At 40.6% G+C, this 25,605-nt stretch overlaps 1 protein-coding gene across 7 annotated transcripts in view; it reads left to right on the top strand.

Moving 5' to 3' along the window:
- The window catches only part of tcf12 (transcription factor 12), a 260,025-nt gene that overhangs the window by 45,217 nt on the left and 189,203 nt on the right, over positions 1–25,605 (top strand). For all 7 annotated transcript variants that reach the window (XM_080214465.1, XM_080214469.1, XM_080214470.1 and 4 more), the window contains one exon: positions 9,430–9,503. In XM_080214465.1, the coding sequence (XP_080070591.1) occupies positions 9,430–9,503 (74 nt within the window). The remainder of the gene's footprint in view (positions 1–9,429; positions 9,504–25,605) is intronic.

Raw genomic sequence — 25,605 nt, 5'->3', positions numbered from 1 at the left:
TTGGTTAAAGGTTGATTACTACTTTGCTTTAATAGAACTATAGAGCCATTTATTTAAATTTTACAGCTTCCAGAATTCTGGAGTGATGTTGCAGGTGCTGGCTGTCTCGGGGTTCTTCTATGAAGATTAAGATGATGATACAGTTGCAGAGGCAACATCAGTAGAATTTGATGTACTTGCAACATGACCTGTTGGAGAATAGTGGTGAGATCAACGAGCTGTCTCACTCCCACAACCATGCAGATTTTTTATTTATCTTGCATGACTTCTTGGCTTTTGAGGATGAGGTAGAGATGGAAGAAGATAGTTTAAAGATGCTTTTTTAAAAATTGTTTATCATTTGAAGGCAAGATCATGGTCAAAAGTTTTGTCTCAGAATTTTGCAGACTTGGAGTAACCTAATGGTTACTTTATGATGAATAGAAATTTAAGTATGCTGTGATCTGTCAATGAATATTTTGGAACTTGTTTCACAGGATGATGAGCTTTATATAAAAAAAAATGCTGCATTGCTGCTGGGTCTTAATGGGAGGAGTGTGTTCTATATAGTTACATATTTCTAATCCTGAAGACTTAGGTCATTTTATCTTGAATACTTACTAAATCACATCAGTTCCAGGTTGTGTTAATCATACCTGTTGCCCACTAGTCTACAGTTAGTACTTCTGGTCTGATGGCTTTTGGCATTTGTGTTTGTGATTTACTGTCTGGTTACATAAAGCAGCTGAGTCATAACAGATGTAACCACAGGAAAAGTTATCACTAAAATGGTTAAACTGAGCCTGTAGAAATCGCTGTCTTGATTTATGTGTAAATGCAAAATGATGACTCCATGTTACTGTTCTGCTAGGTGTGCATTTGAACAATTTTTGCAATACAACAATCTATCATTCAGAGAATTGCTCATTTTGTTCAAGATGTTCAGCTTGGATCTGTGGTAATAATTATGCCTTTGTGTCTAAAGGTTCTTGGTTCAAATTCTATTCCATGTCTTGCATCCACAAGCAATGCTGTCCGGTCAGTAAGTTACTGGGTGATTTCTATCTGTCAAGTGAGATTTTAAACTGAGGCTGCCTGTCTGCTCAGGAGGATGAGAAATATCTGTAGCCACCATTTGAAGTGGAACTATAGGTTCTAAGAGCTTCCTGACCAACATGTATCCCTCAAGCACCACCACGAGAACAGTATAATTGGTCATTCATAACTTTTGTTTTATGCTCAGCTGTGCCTGCACTTAAAAATATCCTGAGACATGACATAGTATATTTTTCCTTGTACTCATTGAGTTGTCAATTGTTATGTTGTGTTTCACAACAACATGTTATCGTAAAAATATGATTTGCTTCACACTATAAAGGTAACTGTTAGGAATACAGAATTTGGCAGAAATTTCTGAAAGAGAACTTTGGTATGTGATGCCTCCAGAAGCTTGGATAGAATTTGAAGGCTAAGTTTAGACTGTAATCCTTGATATTTTATATACTTGTTACTCAATTTTAAAAATTTCAACTATTTGCAATGCTGCATAACAACACCAGATGGCTTGTTTTAAGCACCTTGTTATTCGGAAAAGATAATTTCACTGAAGGTTTATTTAAAAGTATAGGAGGGTAATTTATTAACATTAATGACCCTTGCAGCTCCTATCATGTGTAATTCGATATTTGTAGCTTCATGTGCTGTGCTGCTTGGATTTTGGGGGCTGAGGAGCTGCGGTATTGATAAGCAACAAAGACAAGTGAGTGGGTCGCATGAGTGGCTTCATCTCAGAGTCCCTCCCCAAATTAATGGGCCACAGATTGAAATTGGAGTTGTTGACTAACCATGAACCTGTGAATAAGATTTGATGTATTTCATACATGCTGAACACTTCACAATGAGTTCAGGAAGTGGGGAGGCAATGGTATACTGATATTATCACTAGACCATTAATCCACAAACTCAGCTGTTGTTCTGGAGGACCTGGGTTCGAATCCTGCCACAGCAGACAGTGGAGTTTGAATTGAGTAAAAAAAAATCTGGAATTAAGAATCTATTGATGACCATGAAAGCATTGTCTATCGTCAGAAAAACCCATCTGGTTCACTAATGTCCTTCAGGGAAGGAAATCTGCTGTCCTTAACTAGTGTGGCCTTCATGTGACTCCAGAGCCATAACAATGTGGTTGCCTCTTAAATGCCCTCTGGCACCAAGGAATGGGCAATAAATACTGGCCGGTCAGTGTTATCCTTGTCCCACGGATGAATATCAAAGATATAGAGTATGAATATAACTTACATAAACTACTTAATCATTTGTGTATTAGAACTGTTATTAACTTCAAATAATAAAAAAAGGCAGAGGGATTACTAGGCTCTCGTAGGCAACGTTGTATGCAATCAGGCATGTACTTCATTTGCTCTTGCTTTACGTCCATATCACTTGACAGTGGCAGGAAAACAAGCATGCAGATGGAAAGCAGTGGAACATAGCAACAGTTGACAAAATGCCTTAAGGCCCACCATCACAATCTAGTAGCCCGTGGGCTGATGATTGTCCACTACTGAGCTCCATAGCATTTCACAAATATAAGGTGAAGCTGAACTGGCTTCTCGCCATATAGCTGATTGGTCGGCTATCAGGCATGAGTAATTATTACTGCCAAATCTCTCAAAGCTGGAATGCAAGTCATTATGGTGCTTCAATGAATTTAGTTTACATTGACTAGCAGAGGATCCTGGTGGGCTGAAAATTAATGAAGTATACTACTGATGGCTTTTCAGGTGGCTTAAGTTGCTGTCTTACGTATGAGGCATTGGACCCCATAAATCAAAAATAATTTTTGGTTTCATTTGGAATTCTTTTGACTTAAAAATATCTTGTATTGTATTTGTTTTTCTTTAGACTTGGCCTCTGACACCTTTTATGAAGAAGTTAGAAGCTTTGGGAGGTTACATCTGTGTTGAAAGAGAAATGACACAATGCGCGTCCACTGTCATTAATTATCAGTTTTAATAAAAATACATTTTAGTAATGTGTTGGGTGATGTTGTCAACAGTGGTTTTGTTCTATATTAATCATACAGTTAGAACATCAAAATCATTATTCCTCTTGGTATTATGGACTAAAAAGTGAGCTGTGATGATTTGTGCCTCTCTGACAGACCCCACCCCCAAGACAGGAACATTATCATTGAAAGGGATCTTGAAACAACAGCTGGAATTTAGCTTTTCCTTGAAGGTAGCTGTTATGCAGCAAGATGTGATGAGTACTGTGCTGCAACTGAAGCCATATATGAAAGACCACAGACCAATTCAAGTTAAGTTTGTGGCACACAAGAGAGTTTAATATTTTGTGGTCCAGAGCTAAGCAATTAATGGAAAGGCGTCCTTTGGTACTTGAGATCCAGAATCTTTTGCTCAGGAATTGAGGCATGAGGAAACAGTACTAATGAGTGGGTGTTCTAATTTGTGTCTCAGTATTCTGGAGTAATCAGGTTCAGATTAGCATGCCTTTTTTGCAAACCCTTTACGTCATGTTCTGAATAAAGATGTTTTGAGTTGCTTGGTATGTGGCAAACATAAAAAGGTGCCTAATATATTTCAAAGCACCTATCATAAATTAGTTTTAAAATTTAGTCACTTTTTATGCAGGGAAACACAACAGCCAGTTGGCGTAAGTCTTAACCAAACAGTGGAATCACCACTTATCTATTTTTGGTATTTGAGGGAAGAAGTATCCAAAGACTGGTATGTTGGATGGTGCAGTGATGTTTTATTCTCAGTTGAGTTTAGAATGAGGGTGAAAAACACCTCACCAAACTGCCAAGATATTAAGAATTTAATTTTTTGTGGCTCAGAGCTATGCAATTGGAACACCCACTCTCACTAAACCTCAGGTTCTGAACTTGTGTTCTGCTGTTTTGTTTGAAAGCGATTGCTTCTCATTCAGCAGCAAACCAAACTGATAAGTGATGTTTCAGTTCCCTCACATTACTATAGACTGTTACTTTGATTTCCAGCACTGGATGAGTGGAAATTTCCTCCAATTAAATCTTGGGAAGACTGAAGTCATTGTTTTTGATCGTTGCATCAAGTTCTGTTCCTAAGCTACTGATTCCACTCCTCTCCCTGGCAACCGTTTCTGATTACGCCAGTCTGTTCGCAATGAGTTGTCACATTTGATCCCGAGAAGTTTTTAACCTTGAGTGCAATCACAATGATGGCCTATTTCCACTGTAACGTCGATTGCACCCCTGTCACAGCTTATCCATTGCTGTAACCTGGCCTTGGATTACTTCTAGACTTGGGACTATTTGTATTCATTCCTGTCACTCAACCCTCTGCAAATTTGAGGTCATCCAGAACCCACCGTGTCTAAACTCAAAGTCCTGTTGCCCATTGCATCTGTGCTCGCTGATGAACCTCTTGATTTTAAAAACTCTCAACCGTGTTTTCACATTCTACCTTGACCTCATCTTTCCTATCCCTGATCTCCTCCAGCCCCACAACCTGCAAAAATCTGTGCTGCTCTAATTATAGCCTCTTTTACATCTCCAATTTGAATGGCTGGATCACTAGTGGCCGTGACTTGAGTTCACTAGACCCTCAGCTTTGGACTAACCTCCCTACAGTTTTCCACCTCTCTACCTCACTTTTTCCTCTTTCAAAACACTCATTGAAACCTAAAATCTCCTCCTATGGCTCAGTATCATGCTTTACCTTCTAACACTGTTGTAAAGCTGGTTTGGATGTTTTATTTATGTTAAAGGTGTTGGAGTGCTATCTACCTCTGCTGGGAAAAGTCAAATTAAAATAAAATTGCTAAAGCCTCTCCAAACAGTTGCCTGTAGAGCAAAGTTATGCTTTTGTCAGGGGAATTTTATGTGGCTCAAAATGCACTTTGGGAAATGAATGGGATTGTTGGTGTGGCAAGGATAACAAAGCTGTAATAATTGAACAGGACTGCAAGACCAAACAGTAGTTTCAATGTAGTTGCATAGTTTACTGAAACCTCAGGACCATTTCAGTGCAGCATCTTTATGGAAAATGGAAAATCTGATGAGAAAAAATGGTTAAAGTTATTACATTTAACCAAGAATCTATACTTGTAAGAACATCATTTGCTGTTAAAATGAAGTTAGAAAATTGGCAGCACTTGGTATAAGTGTACAGCAATGGCAAGTGTGGCTTTCAAAAATCTAATTTTACCAGTAAAATCTGTGATTTGATCATCGAAGACAGATGGTAACCTTGCAAGACATTTTTTTCGTATTACTTTAAGAATAAATGTGCTTTTGGTTTCATTTGTGCTTTTCATCCAAGGCTGAATTATTAATGAAATGACTTGTGGATAGTTTGACAACGTGCAATGATCAAACTTCTGTCATCTGGGAAAGATTTTTTTCACCACCTATTTGGGTTCCTAAATTGAAAGCTTCATTTCTGTGGTACATTTTTTGCGGTTGAGTTCGTGAGGTGGGGATGAAATTGCTGTTGTAGAAACATTCTACTTAGCTTCCATTTCATTGTGTTAATGAGAAACTACTTCAAAAACGTTCAGTTGTAAAACATGGTATGCATTTTGATCTGCATATTATGTATACAGAAGATAAAATTATCTCGTGATACAAGTAATGTTGAAATAATTCTCAAATACAGAAGTTGACAGTTGCATAGCTGCTGCACATGGGTGCAGAAATCATATTCAGATATCCAAATAGTGTTATTTTAGTAGTCCATCTTGCAAGGAAAAAAGAGCATTTTCTTGGTGTGGGGTTGCTGTTATTTGACATAGAATTATGTTTGTTTCTTTGCTGCATTGGAAATCCAGTATAGTCGGATTTAAATGAATTACACCTGCCACTTCCACTTGACGAGTTTACATACCTGTGCAACTGGCATTCTGATTTAGCTGTTCATGATGGAATCATAAAAATGTAGCAATACGTTGCTTGTATTTGAACTTTCATAGTACTGTTGCATCAAATTAGCTTTTATGTTTGAGCTTGGACTGCAGTTTTGTCTCTGCTTTGTAGTTCCATGCGCTGCAGCTGCGTGTTTCACAGCTGCCTGCAGTCTAATCCTGTCTCTATCAGCAGGCATGTAACATACATGGTCTCCTACTGTGCCTAACCCGCAGGAGTACTGAACATTGGTGACCTATACTTTCGCTAAGTCAAATTTAGCATTATATTAACATATGATGGACTGCCTTTTAAAATGTTTTTTACATCATACTTCTCATTGGGATATCGTGGTAGTGTAATTTACGTAGTGTAGATGATCTTGATTAATTTACTGTTGGATGAGATAATGCTTCAAAGATAATATTTCAACAATTTATCATGTGTCCAGGGTTATTTGAATCGTCAGCATAGTAAATATAAATATTGATAATTCAAAAATAGTTGTGGTAAGGAGTATATATCTCGCTGGTCAGTGGTAATAACACTGCATTTTGTCACTGCTAGTTATGTTCAGGTATAGTTTCAGATGGTGCAAGGCATTCAAATGGCCTAAATGAGTTACAGGTTGTTTTGTTCCTCACCTTTCCAAAACCTGGGGCAATATGGTTGAGGTTAACTACTAACTATGAAGGGCGGTTAAAGGTGTTCTCCATGTTTACAACAGCCGAGAATAAAATAAAAGTTAGATATTACACAATCATATTTGAAAATTAACCTGCCTGAATGTAATTTCTTGTGCTGATGAATTACTAATTGTGCTTTCCTGCACCAGTTTTAAGTATCTATAATTGTATTGTTAAATATTAGAGTTAAGGTGTAGGTTTAAAGGGTACAACTCGAGTTAAGTTCATGTTACACAAATGTGTTTGTGTGCATGGGGTTTTTGGTTTCACTTAAACTGTTTTTATTATATTGAAGTGGTGTTTGTTGCAGTTCCAGTTAATATTATAACTGCATGGGGAGATCAGACAATGGAGCCTTGACTCAAAAGACTACCGTTTACCTGTCCCCAAAATTTGGAGGAACAGAGTCACGAGATGCTAGTTAGTTTTAACAAGAAAAACACCTTGATTAAACATCGAAAAATTAGATTGATACGACACTTCTGGCTTAACAAATACATACAGATTGTCACATTAACGTGGATTATGATGTTTGTCTACTAGCTTATGACAATGGTCAGAATAACACAGCATCCCTTGAAATACATAATATGGCTGTGGTCAAAAAACGTTTTCCATTTTGAACCACAAATAAAGGTCTGTGGATATCTCCTCAGAATCCACCAGATGATTGACCTGTGAAAGTTTCCAAACTCGATTCCCAAAAAATCACGTTTTAATATCTTTGTTCACAATAATGCTTTCCATTAATGTTTTGCATTCTGAAATCTGGTCCAGGTTTTCTAAATAACACCTTTTTAAACCAAAGTTCTGCTCCACCATTATCCCATCCAGGTTTTACATCAGCCCTTTGGGACTCCTTTTGTCTTGCCTGCTTCAACTCTCAATTCCCAGACTCTTATTAAAATGGCATCAAATGTTATGTTTATTTTTGTTGTCCCAATTCAAATCTGCTTATGGCAATTGCCTTTTTCTTATAAATACCTTGGTTTCTGTTCTCTTAAATGCAGTTGTTTAGATATTCTGTCTCAGTTATCTGGTCTGTATCTTGTTACTTAGGATCTTTAGCACTTTTGCAACTCCCTTGTCCTGTCCAACTTCTGGCGGAGTTCAGAGATGTTCACTCCCTGGTGTCCTGTTTCGAACTGCAATATACCCAGCTAAAGTTAAAACTTAAAACTTTTCGACCATACAAAGACCCAGTTGCTACGCAATAACTGCTACTACTATTTATTTTCATGCTGTAATCCTATCTAAATGCAACAGAATCAAAGTTGGAATTTAACTAACCTCTCCGCAAACATCTTTTGTCTAGCATTAATCTAACTATCGATTTTTACCTTCCAGGCACAGAAATGTGAAATTATACACTCGCAAAACTATACATTATTTCTAATGTCTACAAATGCATATATAAATCCCATAAAGCTACCTTTTCTTAACATGTCCTTACTGTTATTTGTCACTACTCAGTGTGAGAATGCACTAATTTTCTCCCCTAAAGAAATGTAAGTGACAAATTCAATTTGTTGCATTATTTACCTGTTGAAGACTCATTGTGCTGGGACTATAAAGATGAAACTACAAGTGCAGTGCCATTTCATATGCTTAGAATAAAACAAAAATGCTTGGGTAATCTTTGAATTTTTGGGGCGGAAATGTGGTCTTCATTGGCCCACTCACTAGATTTGTGTGCAAATATATTGCCTTTTGTGGCAGAGGCCCATCTGGCTTATGGGTTTGCCTTTCAATAAGGTGGGTTAAGGAGAGAAATACAGTTTGCCCCTGATTTAACTAACATTGCAAGAGCGTACAGAGTTGCTGACAATTGATAAGAAATTTGGACTTGACTCTGCAACTACTGGTGATTGAATTGCCCACTGTGAGGCTCACGAGATAGGAATTGTTGAACTAATGAACTGCTTTCTGTGGACCAATAGAGCAGGATTTATTGCTGTTTTGGGGAAAAGAATCAAAGAGAATATCAGAAAAATGAGAAGCAAAGTTTGTTAGTTTTATTTGAGTGTTTTCCTGCATTTCGAACAGGGTTTTTAATTCGTTAAACATACAAGAACATAAGAAATAGGAGCAGGAGTAGGCCATTTAGCCCTTTGAGCTGTTAAATAGCAGTTATTTTCACAAAAATGTTGAAACTCTGAAAAATTTCAAGTGTAAGTTTTCATAGGGGGCATGTAGTGCTTTTGTCAGTGCATTAGTGTGGTGTGGTGAAGCACTATTTGAATCCTGAGATCTAGATTTGAATTCATGCCAATCTGAATTTCCCTTCTCCTTACACCTCTAATAGTCAAATGAGTTGTATGACAACAAAAATATTGCTGTGGGAAGTGTAAACCTGTCTCTCTGATTTGGTAATCATTTGGCAGGTTCATTTGGGCTTTCAAAGCTGGTTTGTATAGAAAATGCCACTGGCACATAAGGGATGTTCTTTGAAGCCGGGCTTAAGATGTGTGGTTGGAACTGAACTGAGGAAACTTTACACTATAGCTTTCCGGTGACTTAGAAATGCTTTGTGTTGGCACTGACCCAAAATGGCCAAGTGGCTCATTTCCTGGTGCCTGCATCCTGTTGCCTGAAGCAGAGGTTTAGAACAAAGTAGAATATAAATTGGTATTAATTTCTGGTACACAGCAATTATTCTCAAGTCTTCAAGAAAACCATTTGGTGGATGGTACTAGATGATCAGTGGTCAAAAAGTGACTGAGGAATCTGGGAGTGAATTGAAAGTTTTAGAAGAGCTTTGTGGTTTGTGGAAAATGTGGCAAACAAAGACTAAAATGATATAAAACACCATAGTAGACTTGTCTTCTTGTAAGTAAATAAGGCCTTTTCTTTTGATAGTAATGGAAGAACGAACAGGTACAAGTTCTTGGGGATCAGCTGACCAACCAAGTCCGTCATATGAATCCTCGCGGGTAAGTCTGCTTCATTTTTAATGTTGATCCAAATAATTACCTCATCAAGCTGGTTTGAAAAAAAAATTGTGTACTGGATATAATGTTAATGGCGGTTTTAAAATGTTAATCTATCGAACTCCATGTGCTGCTGGCATTCTGTTACACTGTCGAATTCGAGTGATGTAAAAAAATTTTTTAAAAGCAACTTATTCATTTGAGTGTGATAAACCAGCCAATGAATATGTCTACTTGATTTTCTTGCCAGAAGATACTTGTAAGGAATTTGAAAATGGAACCCTTGTATTTGTCAAAACAATTGCAGCCATGACTGACGTTTTTCTTCTGCGTCCAGCCCTGAGACAGAGTCACGATGTCACTGCAGGCGAGCACTGAACAGTGCTTGAGGAAGGGAAGTCCATGTTACATTCAAATGTCAATGAAGCAGAGTCTAACAGGGTGGAAGAAACTCCTGAATGCTATTGTTGTCTTTAGTTATGAGAGCCTTTTTTCCCCTTTAGTTTCTCACTAAGGATGTTTTGCTGAATAATTGCAACTAACATTCGCATCCAACAAATGCTAGGTATTGACCATGTTCAACAGGAGACAATCGAGTTATCTCATCATTTGCTGAAACCCACCATCAATGTTATCTATTTACCATTTGACTAAAAGCTAAACTGGACCAGTCATATTAATGCTGTGGTACAGGTGTGGGTCAAAAGCTGAGAATTCTGTTGCAAGCAATTCACTTCCTGGCTTCACCAAAGCTTGTCCACCAATTACATGATACAAGTTAGCGTGTAATGGAATATGTGCCTAGAACAGTTAATGCACTTGATTGGTGCTATACCGACCTTAAACATGCGCTCTCATTGTCACATGTGAGCAGTGTGTACTACCTCCAACATGCAGTGCAGCAACTCACCCAGACTCTTTTTTTAGCAGCACTTTCCAAGCCTGTCATTGCCAATCTGGAAGGACGATGGGAGCAGATGCATGAGAACACCACTCGTTGTAATTGATAAACAACATCCTAATCGCGAATTACATTGTTGTCCCATCAATATCGTTGGATCAAAAACTTGAGACTCCCTTCATTACTGCACTGTGGATGTACCTATACCACACAGCAGTGGTTCAAGAAGATGGCTCACCATCAGCTCTTAAGCACAATTTGAGATGAGCAACAATTGCTGGTATTTCCAGTAATGCTCACACCCCATGAATGAATTTAAGGAACAAAAGTGATAGCAGAAGGCTTCGGAGGAGGATGGCCAAGTTGAAAGGGGGAAGCTTATCATTGTGTTCTTGTAAATATTTAATTGTATGCCCAAATTCAGTACAATCCTGTCAAGCAGCACAGTGGTTAGCACTGCTGCCTCACAGAGCCAGGGACCCAGATTAAATTCTGACCTTGGGTGACTGTGGAGTTAGTGCATTCTCCCCATGTCTGTGTGGCTTTCCTTTGGGTGCTCAGTTTCCTCCCACAGTCCAAAGATGTGCAGGTTAGGTCAATTCGCCATGATAAAGACATGAAAAGAAATACCATTTTGTAATGTAAACTATTAAAACATGAAAAAATGCATGCCTTCCCAAATGAAAATTACACACTTATTAGTTTGCAGAGTTGATCTGCTTCACGTTCTTAAAAATGTAATTTTGGAAGCTTTTGTGGGATTTTTCAAAGATACAGTGCACATTTTTGTTACACGTTGTTGAAAAGTGGCAACCTGGGCGAAATCCTGATCTTTGAAATTTCATGTTATTTAGTTTCTCTTGGGTTCACACCTGTGTTCTAAAATAGTTTTTCAGGTACATTGCAACCTGCAGCAATTTTCCCAAGTGAATTTGCTGGTGAGAAGATGGTCTTCACGCATTTTAGTAAATTCACTTATTTTTTTAAAACCATACCAGCTATAGTCGTGTCCCAGTCTTGCTTTCTGCCAGTCAAGTAACCATAACCTACAATAGTGTTTTATGACCTGTTCTTTGAGCTTTGCAGGATTGCTATTTTTAATGGTAAGATTGTATCTTTGTAATATCTCTGCTGTAATTACCTTGTCTGTCAGGATTTACAATTAAAATAGCTGAAACTTGATTTCTAATAATATCTAACATTGGCACAAAAGTTTTGTTTCATGAATGCCATGTTGGAACCTAGTTATAAACTAGTACTTAACACTACATATGGTAGACTTGATAGTCATTTCCTGACAGGTAAGGATTAAGGATAAATTACTTAGACCGTCTTCTGAAAATTATTCAGGATAAGAGAGAATTTATTGATGTGCTGTGATGTTGCCAGTGAGATGGATATAAAATTCAATGCCTGATGTTGATTTTCTAAAACAACTTCAAATTTATATAGTATTGTTGGAGGATTTGACTTTTTTGAACTTGAATTCTAAGTTTTTATATGTTGCATAGAAATTATAAACTGGCATTATTAATAAAACTATCTGAACTATGTAGATTAAAAGCAACTTCTGCAAGAAAGCTCAGTAAGGAGGGATACAATGGAATGTATGTTTGATTGCAGACAGGTGGGAGTATAAGAAATACATAAAGTACTTGTAACTTGGGGGCGATTTTAGATTGGGAGGCCATTGCTTGCAGCTGGGAGTGTGGCATCTTCACCTGAACTGTTGGGACCAGTGTTTAGATGAGTTTTATAATTAGTGCGTGAGAAACTAAATAGTCGGGGGAAGGGATCATGTGAGGGGATTTGTGGTAAGTTAAAATGAAATTGAGGTAACAGAGCAGCAAGGCAATTTGGGTCATGATAACCAGAGTATGGGAGAAAGGGATCAAATGTACAAATTTGAGTGCACCAACAGGTAAGGCCAGAGGTGCAAAACAATGGTACAAAAACTTTTCAAGGCTCATTCAGAATGCGTGCAGTATTGGTAGGAAAGTGAATGAAATGTGAGCACAAATACAAATAATTCTGCAATAGTCACCATTGCAGAGACATGGTGATTAAGGCCAGGGCCTCAATATTGAAGGGCGTTTGACATTTTGAAAAGACCAGTAACAAAGGAAATGTAGTCAGGTTAGCACTGTTAATCCTGAATGCCATTAGTACAGGAGTGAGAGATGGCCTTGACTTGGAAGAGGAAAACATGGGACTAGTTTGGGTAAAGATTAAAAAATAGGAACGATGGATCCCTGTGAGAATAGTTTATAGGCCCCCAAACAGTAGTTGCACTGTAGGACATGGTCTCCAGCAAGAAATTAATGGTGCGTTCAACTATACCAAGAAAAGTACCACAACAATAATGGGTGACTTCAATCCTCCTGTAGATTGGCAAATGTAGCCCAGAAAATGAGTTTATAGAATGTATACGTGGGACACAATGGAGTAGTTTGTTCAAGACCAAAAGTTCCCAACTTGTTTCCTTATGCAGACCATAGGGCCAAAAGGTTTTGGGGACCACAATATACTCAAGCTGTTGGTTGTAAATGTTTTGTTTTACATAACCTTACGGTTGATGGCAGTCTAACTTCTACATCAATGGTTAATAAACTACAGTCTTAAATACACTGCACTTGTCACAGCACATTTACCTGTGGTAAGCCTACCAGTGGAAACAGATGATGCTTATCTAATGAGAACGCTGATATTGTTTTGCAGACATCAAATGTTGGATGTCAGGTTCCAGGGATGACATTCTCAGTTGGAGATTAGTTACAGTGCTAAGTTTATTCTGATAGGGCTTGGCGCATTGAAGACCTGAAAATCCAGTTGCGCAGAGGTAGGTTTTTGGAAAAGGCAGCAGAAGCTTTACTGGGGTGGCACAGTGGGTTAGCACTGCTGCCTCAAGTGCCAGGGACCAGGGTTTGATTCCCAGCTTGGATCACTGTCTGTGTGGAGTTTGCACGTTCTCCCTGTGTCTGAAAGACGTGCTGGTTAGGTGCATTGGCTGTGCAAAGTTCTCCCTCAGTGTATCCGAACAGGTGCCGGAGTGTGGCGACTAGGGGATTTTCACAGTAGCTTCATGGCAGTATTAATGTAAGCCTGCCTTGTGACAAACAAATCAAGTTTAACTTTGTTAGCCTTATTGGACGGTTCTGAGTATTCTAAAGCAACTTTAAGCCAAATATCAGTGAGAGAGTTCTAAGATAAATCCAGTTTAAAGCACTGTCACAGGACAGTTCCACGAGGCTGTCCTGCTGCCTCGAGGCCAGGCTTGCGAGCATGTCATTAAGGCTCTCAAAGGGATTTTCTATCCAGTTGGAGTTTGTCAGAGGAACAGAGCAGTACTCCATTGTTGTATTTTCAAACTTTGCAGGTGCTTTGTCATGTTTCGCACTATTTGAAAGTTGCATTTCTGCTGTGACCAAAACATCTTGACAGATTTGCAGATGAGTTGTAATTTGACGTATCAAGTCATTTGACCCACATCTCTCTTCTTGATCTGCACCTCTATTTTGTCCTGTGGATGAAAAACTGTCACTGATTTTCACTGAAGATTCAGATTGAGGCCATTGAAGTGATTGGCATATATGACAAATATTTTCAATTTGGCAAGCCACTGATAATCGCAAGCATTGAGAGAATTCAAACTTTTGAGTTAGGTTTAAAAAAAAACTTTAACTCGATCATGCAACTTGAAAAGACGTGTGAGTACCTTTCCTTGAGAGAGCCAGCAGTCCTCAGTATGCAGAAGGTGTTGATGGTGATTGTTTCCCATTTTGTCACCTAAGCTGTCGATTGTTACAAATTTAGTGAACGGGCCTTGAAAATAATTGTTTCCACCGCTTCCTCAAATGGCCAAGATATGTTTTCCAGCTAATCCTTCTGGATGCTGCAGTGGATGGATGTTGCTAGTTGAGCCATTGCCCTTAAATGTGTAACAACCCCACTGTGTTGGCCTTAAATCGCATGGGCCTCATCTCTTCTACTTTCAGTACATTGTGACTAATCAATCCCATTTTGAATTGCATGTTAAACATAAATAAAAAAAAACCCTTTTGTGGTTGAGCTTGTGGGCAAGAATTCCATATATCTCAGCACACCTCCCACCCATTTATGAATCATCCCTATTGAATCAGATAGTATGGTTTCAGTTTGGCCATGTCTGTTCGTCTCAGCCAGCCAGCAGTGATCCTAAAGGCTGGCTCAGTGCTGCATCCATAGAAACTACCACCATGTGTGAGAACACAGGAGCAGGCCTTATAGATCCTCCTGCAGAACCAGGTGAACTGCGTGGATAAGCAATATCATGCTCTCTGAGCATGATAGCACTGCAGCACTTGTCAAGGTTGAGCTCATTCTGGTATCTTTCACAATACTTAACATATTTAAGTGTACAGTAGAAGGTCTTTCTATCTGTCCTTAACTTATTCAGTGACTGAATTGTTGACACTCTCCCCTTGTCTCACAGTACCAAAGCTAAATACATTTGCAACTTGTTTTCAGCTCGCTTTTGTCTAACATTGTCTTCAAAAAAGAGCCAACAAGGGAACAGGCTATTCTAGACCAGGTAATGTGCAGTAAGACAGGATTAAAATATGGCAAAGGAGGCTTTAGACAACAGCTATCAGCATGTAATACAATTTCGCATTTAGTTTGCATCACCAGGGAAAAAGTGCTAGGAAAACTAGTGAACCTAAAAGCAGACCAGTCTCTTGGGACTATCAGGCCTGCATCCAAGGGTCTTAGAAAGTAGAAATTGCAGAGACATGGTTTAGCATGTTCTGTAATTGCTTCGATTATGGAATGGTCCCAGCAGATGGTGAACAGATATAAAACCTTTCTGCAAGAAACAAGGAAAACCACAGGCAGCATTTTGATATATCAGAGGAAAAGTTCAAGAATCCATTAAGGAGATTACACCTGACTAAGGCAACCACGATAAGATCAAGCAGAGCTAACGTTGTTTCGTGAAATAGTCTTGGACTAATTTTTCTTTTGAGGAAGTAAAAATCGAGGTGGATAAGGGAGTTTGTACATGAAGTGTTGGATTTCCAAAAGGCAGTCAATACAGTCTGGTTTAGAGGGTAAGATGTTAGTATATTAGATAAAGGAATGGTCTGCTAACAGGAAACAGAAAATAGTGATTTTTCTTTGTGGGTTAGCAAGCTGTAACTGTTGGAGTGCCACAGAGATCAGTGCTGGGACCATGGTTATTTACAGCCTATTTCAATGACTTGGATCAAGGGACTGAATGTGTGGTGACCAAATGGTTGCTGATGACGCCAAGGCAGGTAGAAAGGCAAGCTGTTAAGAAAAGGTAAAGAACCTACAAAGGGCTTTAATTTGGGGAGATATTTAGCAGATGGAGTGAAATGTGGAAATATGTACACACATCCTGTTTGGCATGGAGAATAGAAAGCAGTATACTATTTAAATGGATTGAGATTGCAGAACCAGGCATTGAATGATTTGGTATTATAGAATCCTGACTCTGAAAAAGGAGGCCATTTGACTTTTCAAGTCTACGGGGGATATCTTAAAAGGATTTTTGCAACAAACATTGGGAAAACTAATCATCAAAAATATTTTGCCAGAATATTTTGTTAAATAGCACAGATTTTTTCATTATAAAAAATGAAAAGCTGCATTCTTGAATATAAACATACTTAGTTTGTAGGCCAGTTACTTGATGAGGAAAGACTACACAAGAAAAGGGAGGCCAATATCTGGCCAAATATTTTAGCTACTCAGACCTGTGGGGCCAAGGGCGTCAGTGCCATCTATTTTGGTGACACATTAAAAAGCCCTCATTATGAAGCATTAGCACCAATCCTTTGAAGAGCAAGCCTGTGGAGAATTGGAGGCAAGTTTACTTTGCTGAAAATATTGTCTCACATAGGCGTTATAATCAAATATGATGGCAAATAAGTGAATTTACAGAACACCCCTGAAAAAGCAAGACTTCTATGTTTTAGATCCAGAATAATTAATGCAGTTTTTGATTGCTTCAGCATAGTTTTCACCATAAGAACAGAATAGGTGCAGGTGTAGATCTTATGGCCTGTTGAACATGCTTTGCCATTCAATATGATCATGGTTGGGCTTCATCTCCAATGTCCTCAATTTCTAGGGGATTTTCACAGTAACTTCATTGCAGTGAAAAAGTAATCCTACTTGTGACTAATAAACAAATGTTATGACTTTTTCTGGAGATCAAAATTCTGTCTGTCATAGCCTCCAATGCATTCAGTGATGGAGCAACCATAACCTTCTGGGGCAGAGAATTCACTACCCTTTGAGAGAAATAGTTTCTCCTCTTCTCAGTCCTAAATGATTTGGGCTCATCTGGAGAACGTGCTCTCATTGTTTAGTATCTCTAACTGGTGGAAACAGATCCTCAGTGTCGATCCTATCAAACTGCTTTGTAATTATGTACGTTTTTGAGTTCACCTCTATTGTTCTAAACTGCAGAATTTTGTCCTTTTGAGAAGAGGGCTATCCCCTCATCCCAAGGACCGGTTTAGTACCATCTCCAATGCAAGTGTATCCTTAAATGTGGAGACCCTCCAGATGTGGTCTCTGAAGTACAACAATAATTAGACAGTTCCTCTTGTACTTGAATACACTTGCAATGAAGGCCAACGTGCCATTGTTTTCCTAATTGTTTGCTGCACCTGTGCACTAACCTGCAGTTTTCCTTGGACAAACACACCAATGCTTTTTGAACATGAATACTTTGATGTTTCACACCTTTTTTAAAAAAAATCTGCTTTCAGATTTTCAAGACCAAAATGAATTATTTCACACACCCTGAATTATACTCGCACCTTGTTGCCCACACAATTGATCTCTGTGCCTTTGCCACAAGTTTGCTGTTATCAGTGATGTTTGTGTTGAGTTGTTGGTAATAAACATAATTTTGCATGTTCAAAGTATGTGCAATAACTTGTTATATTTGTACTTCATTTGTATTTCAATGGCGAGGGCATTAAACGTGTACAAGTTCATGATCTGGAATTCTGAATTTTATTTCGCGTGTAAAAATATAAACTTGCTGGAAGTTGCAAAATAATTCTTGATAATTTTAACAGATTTTTGAAATGAAGAATTTATTTTAACGAAGTGAGTGTGAGACCTTTAAGACTTGAATAGCAGATTAGCTGTCAAGACATGCGTTCTAATCAGTATTCTGTAAACTGTGCACCTTTTATATGCCTTGTTTCTGATCAGAACTTTCCACTCACCTGACGAAGGAACAGCGTTCCGAAAGCTTGTGGGTTTACTATCAAATAAACTTGTTGGCGTTTAACCTGGTGTTTTGAGACTCCTTACTGTGAGACCAAAGAACAGGGAAAGAACGTATCTATACATTTAAAAGGATTTTTGCGGGCTTTTTGTATCTACCGCTTTAAGAATTCTAAGGGAGTGGATAGCAGGGAGTTGTGGGGGAACAGGCTTTAAAACAGCGCCAGGTTTAAAAGGAGGCCTGGTGTAGACAGTGGGCAGCATTGGAGTGGGCAGCGGAGTGAGAAGGAAGCAGAGTGAGCTATTAGGGCTTAGGAGCAAAAGGGCTGGGGAGAAAAAGGGCCAGGTAAGTCCGTGTTGAAATTTTCAATATTACTACAGTGAATAATGGAGGGGCATGTGATGTGTTGTTTCTGTATGATGTGGGAGCTGGTGGACCCCAGGGTCCTTCCTAGTGACCATGTCTGCAGTAAGTGCAGGTTGCTGGAGGAGCTCCAGCTCAAGGTAGATGAGCTGGCCTCTGAGCTACAGACACTGAGGCTCATCAGGGGGAGAGAGGGTGCCATTGTCAATGGGGTGCAAGTGACATCCACCCCCCCTAGACTGGCTAACTCTAAGGGTCAGGAACAAGAGGGGGCTGCTGAGAGGAGGAAGGAGGGTGGGGAGCGGATGCCTCAGCCTCTCAATCTGCATAACAGGTTTGAGGTTCTTGCTTCCAGTCTGGACAAGAACGAGGGAGGTGAGGTTAGTGAGCAAACTGCACACAGTACAGTGATGCAGATGCAGGACATAGGCAAAGAGAAGGTGAAAAGGAACGTAGTAGTAATTGGGGATAGTGGGGTTAAGGGTATTGACACTGTCCTTTGTCACAGTGACAAAGTGCACAGAAGGGTGTGTTGTCTGCCTGGTGCTCGGGTCCGGGATGTTGCATCTGGGCTGCAGAGGAACCTGGATTGGGAGGGGGAGAATCCGGTCGTTGTGGTACATGTAGGTGCCAACGATGTAGGCAAAATGTGAACTGAGGATCTGGGGAGGGAGTATGAAAAGCTGGGAATGGAATTAAAAAGTAGAACCGACAAGGTGGTTGTCTCTGGGCTACTGCCTGAACTGAGTGCAGACGGGCGTAAGGTTGATAAGATTAAGGAAGTGAATGGGTGGCTCAGGGATTGGTGTGGGAGGAATGGGTTTGAATTTATGGGGCATTGGCATCAGTATTGGGGTAGGTGGGACCTGTTCAGGTGGGATGGGGTTGGTCTGAACCGTGCTGGGACCAGAGTCCTGGCGAATCGTGTAAATAGGACTGTGGACAAGGCTTTAAACTAATTAGGGGGGGGAGGGTGCGAGGGTAGGTGACATTACAGGGTCTAAAGTTAAGGAGAGGGTACAGGTAAGGGAAGAGGCCGAGGATGTCCCAATAATAAAGGGAGTAGGGGGCGTGAGTATGGTTGGTGGCGTTCTGGCAAGTAGGGTCCAGGTGAAGGCTGGGTTGAAGGCACTTTATCTGAATGCACGAAGCATTCGGAATAAAGTGGATGAGCTGGTGGCGCAGATCGGCACAAATGGATATGATCCAGTGGCCATTACAGAGACGTGGCTGCAAGGTGACAGGGACTGGGAGCTGAATGTCCAGGGGTATCAAGTTTTTAGGAAGGATAGGCGGGAGGAAGAAGGGGGGGGTGGGGGGGTAGCTCTGCTGATTAAGGATAGCATCAGGGTGGTAGCAAGGGATGATATAGGAACCAAAGCAGAACGTGGAATCGTTGTGGGTGGAGATTAGGAACAGCAAAGGGAGGAAGACGCTGGTGGGTGTCGTCTATAGGCCCCTGAATAATGATCTGGAGGTGGGGTGGGCTGTTAACGTGCAAATAAGTGCGGCGTGCCGGAATGGAACGGCGATAATTATGGGGGATTTCAATCTACATATTGATTGGTCAACCCATGTTGGACGCGGTGGGCTCGAGTTGTTGTTCTTGGAACGCTGCCGGGATAGTTTCCTTGAACAGTGTGTGTTGGAGCCGACGAGGGAGCGAGCTATCTTGGATCTGGTGTTGTGTAATGAGGCGGGTAGAATTAGGGACCTTGTGGTGAAGGATCCTCTTGGGGAGAGTGATCATTGTATGGTGGAGTTTCTGGTGCAGATGGAGGAGGAGAAAGTGGGTTCCCGGACACGCGTCCTTTGTTTGAACAGAGGGGAGTACGGTAGGATGAGAGAAGAATTGGCGAATGTGGACTGGGGGAGCGTGTTGGAAGGTAGGTCTGCTGAGGAGCAGTGGAGGATCTTTAAGGAGATCTTTCTTGGTGCTCAGCAGAAATTTATTCCGATGGTTAAAAAGGACCGTAGGAGGAGAGGTAATAAGCCGTGGATAACGAAGGAGGTGAAGGAAAGTGTTAAATTAAAAGCGGAGGCGTTTAGAGTAGCTAAGAGTAGTGGGCGAGAAGAGGATTGGGAGAGGTTTAAATGTCAACAAAGATTGACAAGTTGATAAAGAAGGGTAGGAGAAACTATGAAGTTGGGCTAGCGCTTAATATACAAAAGGATAGCAAGAGTTTTTATAAATATATAAAAAGGAAGAGGCTGGCTAGGGTGAACGTTGGACCCTTAGAGGATGAGAAGGGGGACTTAGTGGTAGGGGATGGGGAAATGGCTGAGGCCCTGAATAACTTTTTTGTTTCGGTCTTCACGGAGGAGGACGTGAATAATTTGCCGGGTGTTAGCGATGGAAAGGTGGTAGGACTGGAGGGTCTCAATGACATTATTGTTACTAGAGAGGCGGTGCTCGACAGACTGGAGGGACTGATTGTGGACAAGTCCCCAGGACCGGATGGAATGCATCCGAGGGTTCTGAAAGAAATGGCGGAGGTGATAGTGGATGCCTTGGTGGTTATTTTCCAAACGTCGCTGGATTCCGGGGAAGTGCCGGAAGATTGGAAAACGGCTAATGTTACGCCGTTGTTTAAGAAGGGTGGCAGGCAAAAGGCAGGGAATTATAGGCCGGTTAGTTTAACGTCTGTTGTAGGTAAAATGTTAGAATCCGTCATCAAGGAGGAAATAGCGAGGCATCTTGAGGGGAATTGCTTGATACTGCAGACGCAGCACGGTTTCGTTAAGGGGAAGTCGAGTCTGACAAATTTATTGGAGTTCTATGAGGATGTGTCTAGGGCGGTGGATAGAGGAGAGCCGGTGGATGTGGTCTTTTTAGATTTTCAGAATGTGTTTGACAAGGTACCTCACAAGACGTTATTGCAGAAGGTAAGGGGACACGGAGTTGGGGGTAGGTTGTTAGCGTGGATGGAGGATTGGTTGTCAAATAGGAGGCAGAGAGTGGGGGTCAATGGGTGCTATTCGGATTGGTGTTTGGTGACTAGTGGAGTGCCCCAGGGGTTGGTGCTGGGGTCTCAGCTATTTACCATTTATACAGATGATCTGGAGGAGGGAACCGAGTGTAGGGTGTCGAAATTTGCTGATGACACCAAGATTGGTGGAACGGCAAATTGCGCGGAGGGTGTGGAGAGTCTGCAGAAGGATCTAGATAGGCTGGGCGAATGGGCCAGGAACTGGCAAATGGAATTTAATGTTGGCAAGTGCGAGGTGGTCCACTTTGGTAGGAATAATGGTAGGAAGGACTATTACTTAGGCGGCGAAAAACTGCAGCAGGCGACGGTGCAGAGGGACCTCGGGGTCCTTGTGCATGAGTCGCAAAAACCCAGCCTGCAGGTGCAGCAGGTGGTCAGGAAGGCTAATGGGATGCTGGCCTTCATAGCGAGGGGGATTGAATATTAAAGTAGGGAGGTCTTGCTGCGGCTGTATAGGGCATTGGTGAGGCCGCAGCTGGAGTACTGTGTGCAGTTTTGGTCGCCGCACTTACGCAAGGATATGTTGGCCTTGGAGGGAGTGCAGAGGAGGTTTACTAGGCTGATACCGGAGTTGAGGGGGTTGATCTATGAGGAGAGGCTGAATAAACTAGGCTTGTACTCGTTAGAGTTTAGAAGAATGAGGGGAGATCTCATTGAGACGTGTAAGATGATGAATGGGATGGATAGGATAGAGGTGGAGAGACTCTTCCCGCTCAGAAAGGACAGTAGGACTAGGGGGCACAGCCTCAAGATAAAGGGTGGGGGGGGGTGGTTTAGAACGGAGTTGAGGAGGAACTTCTTCACTCAAAGGGTGGTGAATCTCTGGAATTCTCTGCCCGCTGAAGTGGTGGAGGCTGCCTCGCTAAATATTTTTAAGACGCGGGTTGATGGGTTTTTGATAAGCGAGGGGATTAAGGGTTATGGGGAGAGGGCGGGAATGTGGAACTGAGCCACGACAGATCAGCCATGATCTTATTGAATGGCGGGGCAGGCTCGAAGTGCGAGATGGCCCACTCCTGCTCCTATTCCTTATGTTCTTTGCTAAGGGGGAGCTTAAAAAAAGTTTTGCTGCAACTATTTGCTGTTTAACCTGATTTGTTCAACTCATTTTCCTAAGTTGTCATTGTAAAATTCTGGTAACTAGTTTCTGCAAAATCAATTCCTAGAATTATAGAGTCATAGAGAGTCATAGAATTATATTCTATAAATTTGTTAATTGTAATCAGATTCGTGTGCTTTAACACAAGAATAGAGTTAAATGAAGGGGAAATGCTTCCACGTGTTGCAGTTGCCAACTCTGGATGTATGCTTGAGGTTTCATCAAATGCACCACTTCGTTAGAAATACAGATCTGTTTAGGAGTAGACAGGACTAGCTTCAGAGTGAAGTGAGAGCAGGTAATCGTCATTGATGCTTGTACTTGGAAGCTGAGTTTTTCCCATTGGGAGATGCTTCTGGACAGGGAGAGAATCCAGAAGAGAAGAGCACAAACTTGGATTTGTATTGAACGACAGCTCAGTGGAAGTGGTGAATCATCAGGATGTTGTCCATTTGCCTGATTTGGAAAATGGATATGCACCTATAAAATGCATTTAATTGCTCTCAGCTTATTCCAAGTCATTTTTCGCATCTCCCTTTTTTTATAGCAACAAATGTTGAAAGCAAATGAAGTGAAAACAAGTTAATTAAAAAATATGTCCTCTGTTTCTCTCTGGGGACTTGCACGCAGTAGTGTGCAAGAGTATAATCTTTGATCCCTGTAGATTCCTGGACAATTCTGGAGGGTTGGAAACTCTACATATGGGTAATAGAAGGTATTAATTCTCTACCATGTGGTGCAATTATTATAAACTCCAGTTATTATTTTGATTGCTGGTTGAATGCTTATTCATATGTTCGTAAACTGCATGGTTACCACAGCAGCTGTCTAAACTTCAGATGTGCCACATTCTAATCAAAAATGGAGAGAGTCAAATAGTCACTTGACATTTTGAGCACTTTGTTAGTTTATATTTTCAGTAATGCTGAAAGTTGATGACATGAGGCTTATTCCTCATTCTATCCCTCTTGTCTCAGTTGGAGTTCGCTGCAACTGCCACTTCACTGTCTTGATTATAATGCGTACTCTGGATTTTTATAGCTCGGCAGATGCTATCGGGGTTGGGGAAGATTCCCTATTCTTCTGCTTGGATAGTGAAAAAGGAGGAGTTCCCCATGTAACAAACAATTAGTCGAAGTACAGTGATAGAACAACAGAGTTGAAGAAACCAATTAATATGTTTGAAGAGTGGAGCTGGGATAAAATTGTCTCTCTTAGATTCATGAAAATTTGTAATTTCTGGTTGGGCATCTGTGCAGTGGCACTGAGTCCTTCCTTAATACAAGCAATCCCTTTTTTGACCTGTGCATGGATCCACAGTTGTAGCAAGCGATTCAGCTTTTATCCTGAAAATGATGAGCAGCTACACTTCATGTAATATAATATTCCTGACATTTAAATATATTGAATTGAGTGGAGCCAGGGGATATTTTGGCTGACAGAAAAATAGTAAAATATCAGACGGGAGGGGATGGAGAAGGTAAAGTGAGGAAAATGGCCAAAAGGCCACCCATTCAAAACTAATGACTCATGGAATAGATGCAACGATGTCATTAAAACTTGGCAGTAAATGAAAGGAGTGAAATAGCTTCTAAAATTATCCAAGATTTGTAACTCATCTTGGTAAGATACATGGGTGAAGGACGTTACTTTAAAAATACTCTGAATATATATTAATAAACAGAGACTGTTGGCCATTTTAAAAAAAAGCATAAATTCAATTTGGAAATTTATCCAGTGCTTGAGCTTGCACCAGGAAGTCTCACATGGTTAATCTGAACTAGAATAAATTTTTCAGGAAGAGACACTCATGGATCAGAAGTTCAATGCTTTTAAAAAAAAAACGTAATTTCCAACAGTCTTCATGGGCCAAATGGGACATTCCATGCTGTCATGGAAGAAGGAGAGCTCAAAGATTACAATTTTTTGAGATTCGACAGGTCTGTGCAGGTTTTGGTACAAAAGAAGAAGTGATGATGAAATCATTATTGACAGATACAGGAGATCACAGGATTATATTCGTAACCATAGATGAATGAACCCAGGAATGCCTGGGGAGTGTCAACATGCGTTTCAGATGTGATTCAAAATACTATCATGCAGCAAATAGCTCCTCAACGGTAGCCTTCCCCTAATACAACCTCAACTCTCTCGGGCCGTCTGTTACATGTGTCAGGTTGTCTTTTGACACTCTGCTACCTCTGATCTGCCACTTAAACATTCTGATCTCTTAATGGGCTGCCATCAGATTCCTTCTTAGCCACGTTCACCATCATTTACATTCCCCTTGTCTTTTTGTCCATGACACCTTCGTCGATTCCACCTCCCCCCCCCATCCTATCAGTATAAATTTTGTCTTATTTTCTTTTCTTCAGCTCTGATGAAGAGTCATTATGACTCAGACATTAGCTCCATTGTCTCTCCACAGATGCTGTCAGACCTGAGGTTTTCCAGAATTTTCTGTTTGCTTCAGAAACTTACCTTTAAACTATTTCATCGTGCAAAAAAAATGCCTTGTTTATGTAACCTGCCCTCCCTTTACATGCTTGGAGGGCATGGCCCCTTCTGAATGCTGACCTGGAGTGAGGGGAAGATGTATTTGGTGGTGGCATCATTCTGGAGTTGGCAGAAATAGCTATAGATGATCCTTTGAATGCTGCTGGTGGGGTGAAAAGTGAAGGCGGGGGACCCCACCCTAGCTCTGGGAAGGGAGAGGGTGAGAGCAGTGGTGCAGGAGATGGGTTGGACATGGTTGAGAACCCTGTCAACCACAGTAGGTAGAAAACGCGATGAAGGAAGAAAGAAGACAATCAGCTGTTCCATTTTGGAAGGTGTCATCATTGGAACAGATGTGACGGAAGTGAAAGAACTGAGAGAATGCGATGGAGTCTTTGCAGGATGTGGGGTGTGAAGAGTACTCAAAGTAACTGTGGGAGTTGGTGGGCTTATAATGGATTTGTAATTTTTTTAAGCTGTCTGAAGAAGTGAGTGGGAAAGCTGTGGAAAGTAAACAAATGCTTTTAAGGTTGAATTATGTTTCAGGAGTCTGGTATTTCTTGCTAAGGTCTGACTTGCTGAAGGTAGACTGGACTTGACTGAAAGCAGATCCAGCAATGTTCTTTTGGTACCACAAAGAGAAATTGTCAGACGTTTTTATGGTACACATCTATGGCTTTGTATGGGGAGTTTATGTGAGCTTTGAGCACTTTGTTATCAATGAGATTAGAGGGAAATTTAAGATTGCAAGTCAGGCTATGGGGCCTTGAAATATATAGACTTTGACATGAAGCAGAATATGCTGTGGGTAACCTTGAATCGTCACAGAAAGATGATGCAGCCAAACAGAAAAACAGATGAGCTTGATAGGGCAGTTAAATTGTATCAAGTAAATTGTTGTATAATGTTCTAAAGTTTTTCTTTGGGAACTAAGGGGAATCTGTTAATTGTATGTTAATTATATTGCAAATGTAAACTGGTGAAGAGCATTGTTTAAGTACCTAGAG

This window comes from Carcharhinus amblyrhynchos, chromosome 28 (assembly GCF_965287045.1).
Source record: "Carcharhinus amblyrhynchos chromosome 28, sCarAmb.v2.hapA, whole genome shotgun sequence".
NCBI classification, from domain to species: Eukaryota; Metazoa; Chordata; class Chondrichthyes; order Carcharhiniformes; family Carcharhinidae; genus Carcharhinus; species Carcharhinus amblyrhynchos.
This window is presented reverse-complemented; position numbering and strand designations above follow the sequence as displayed.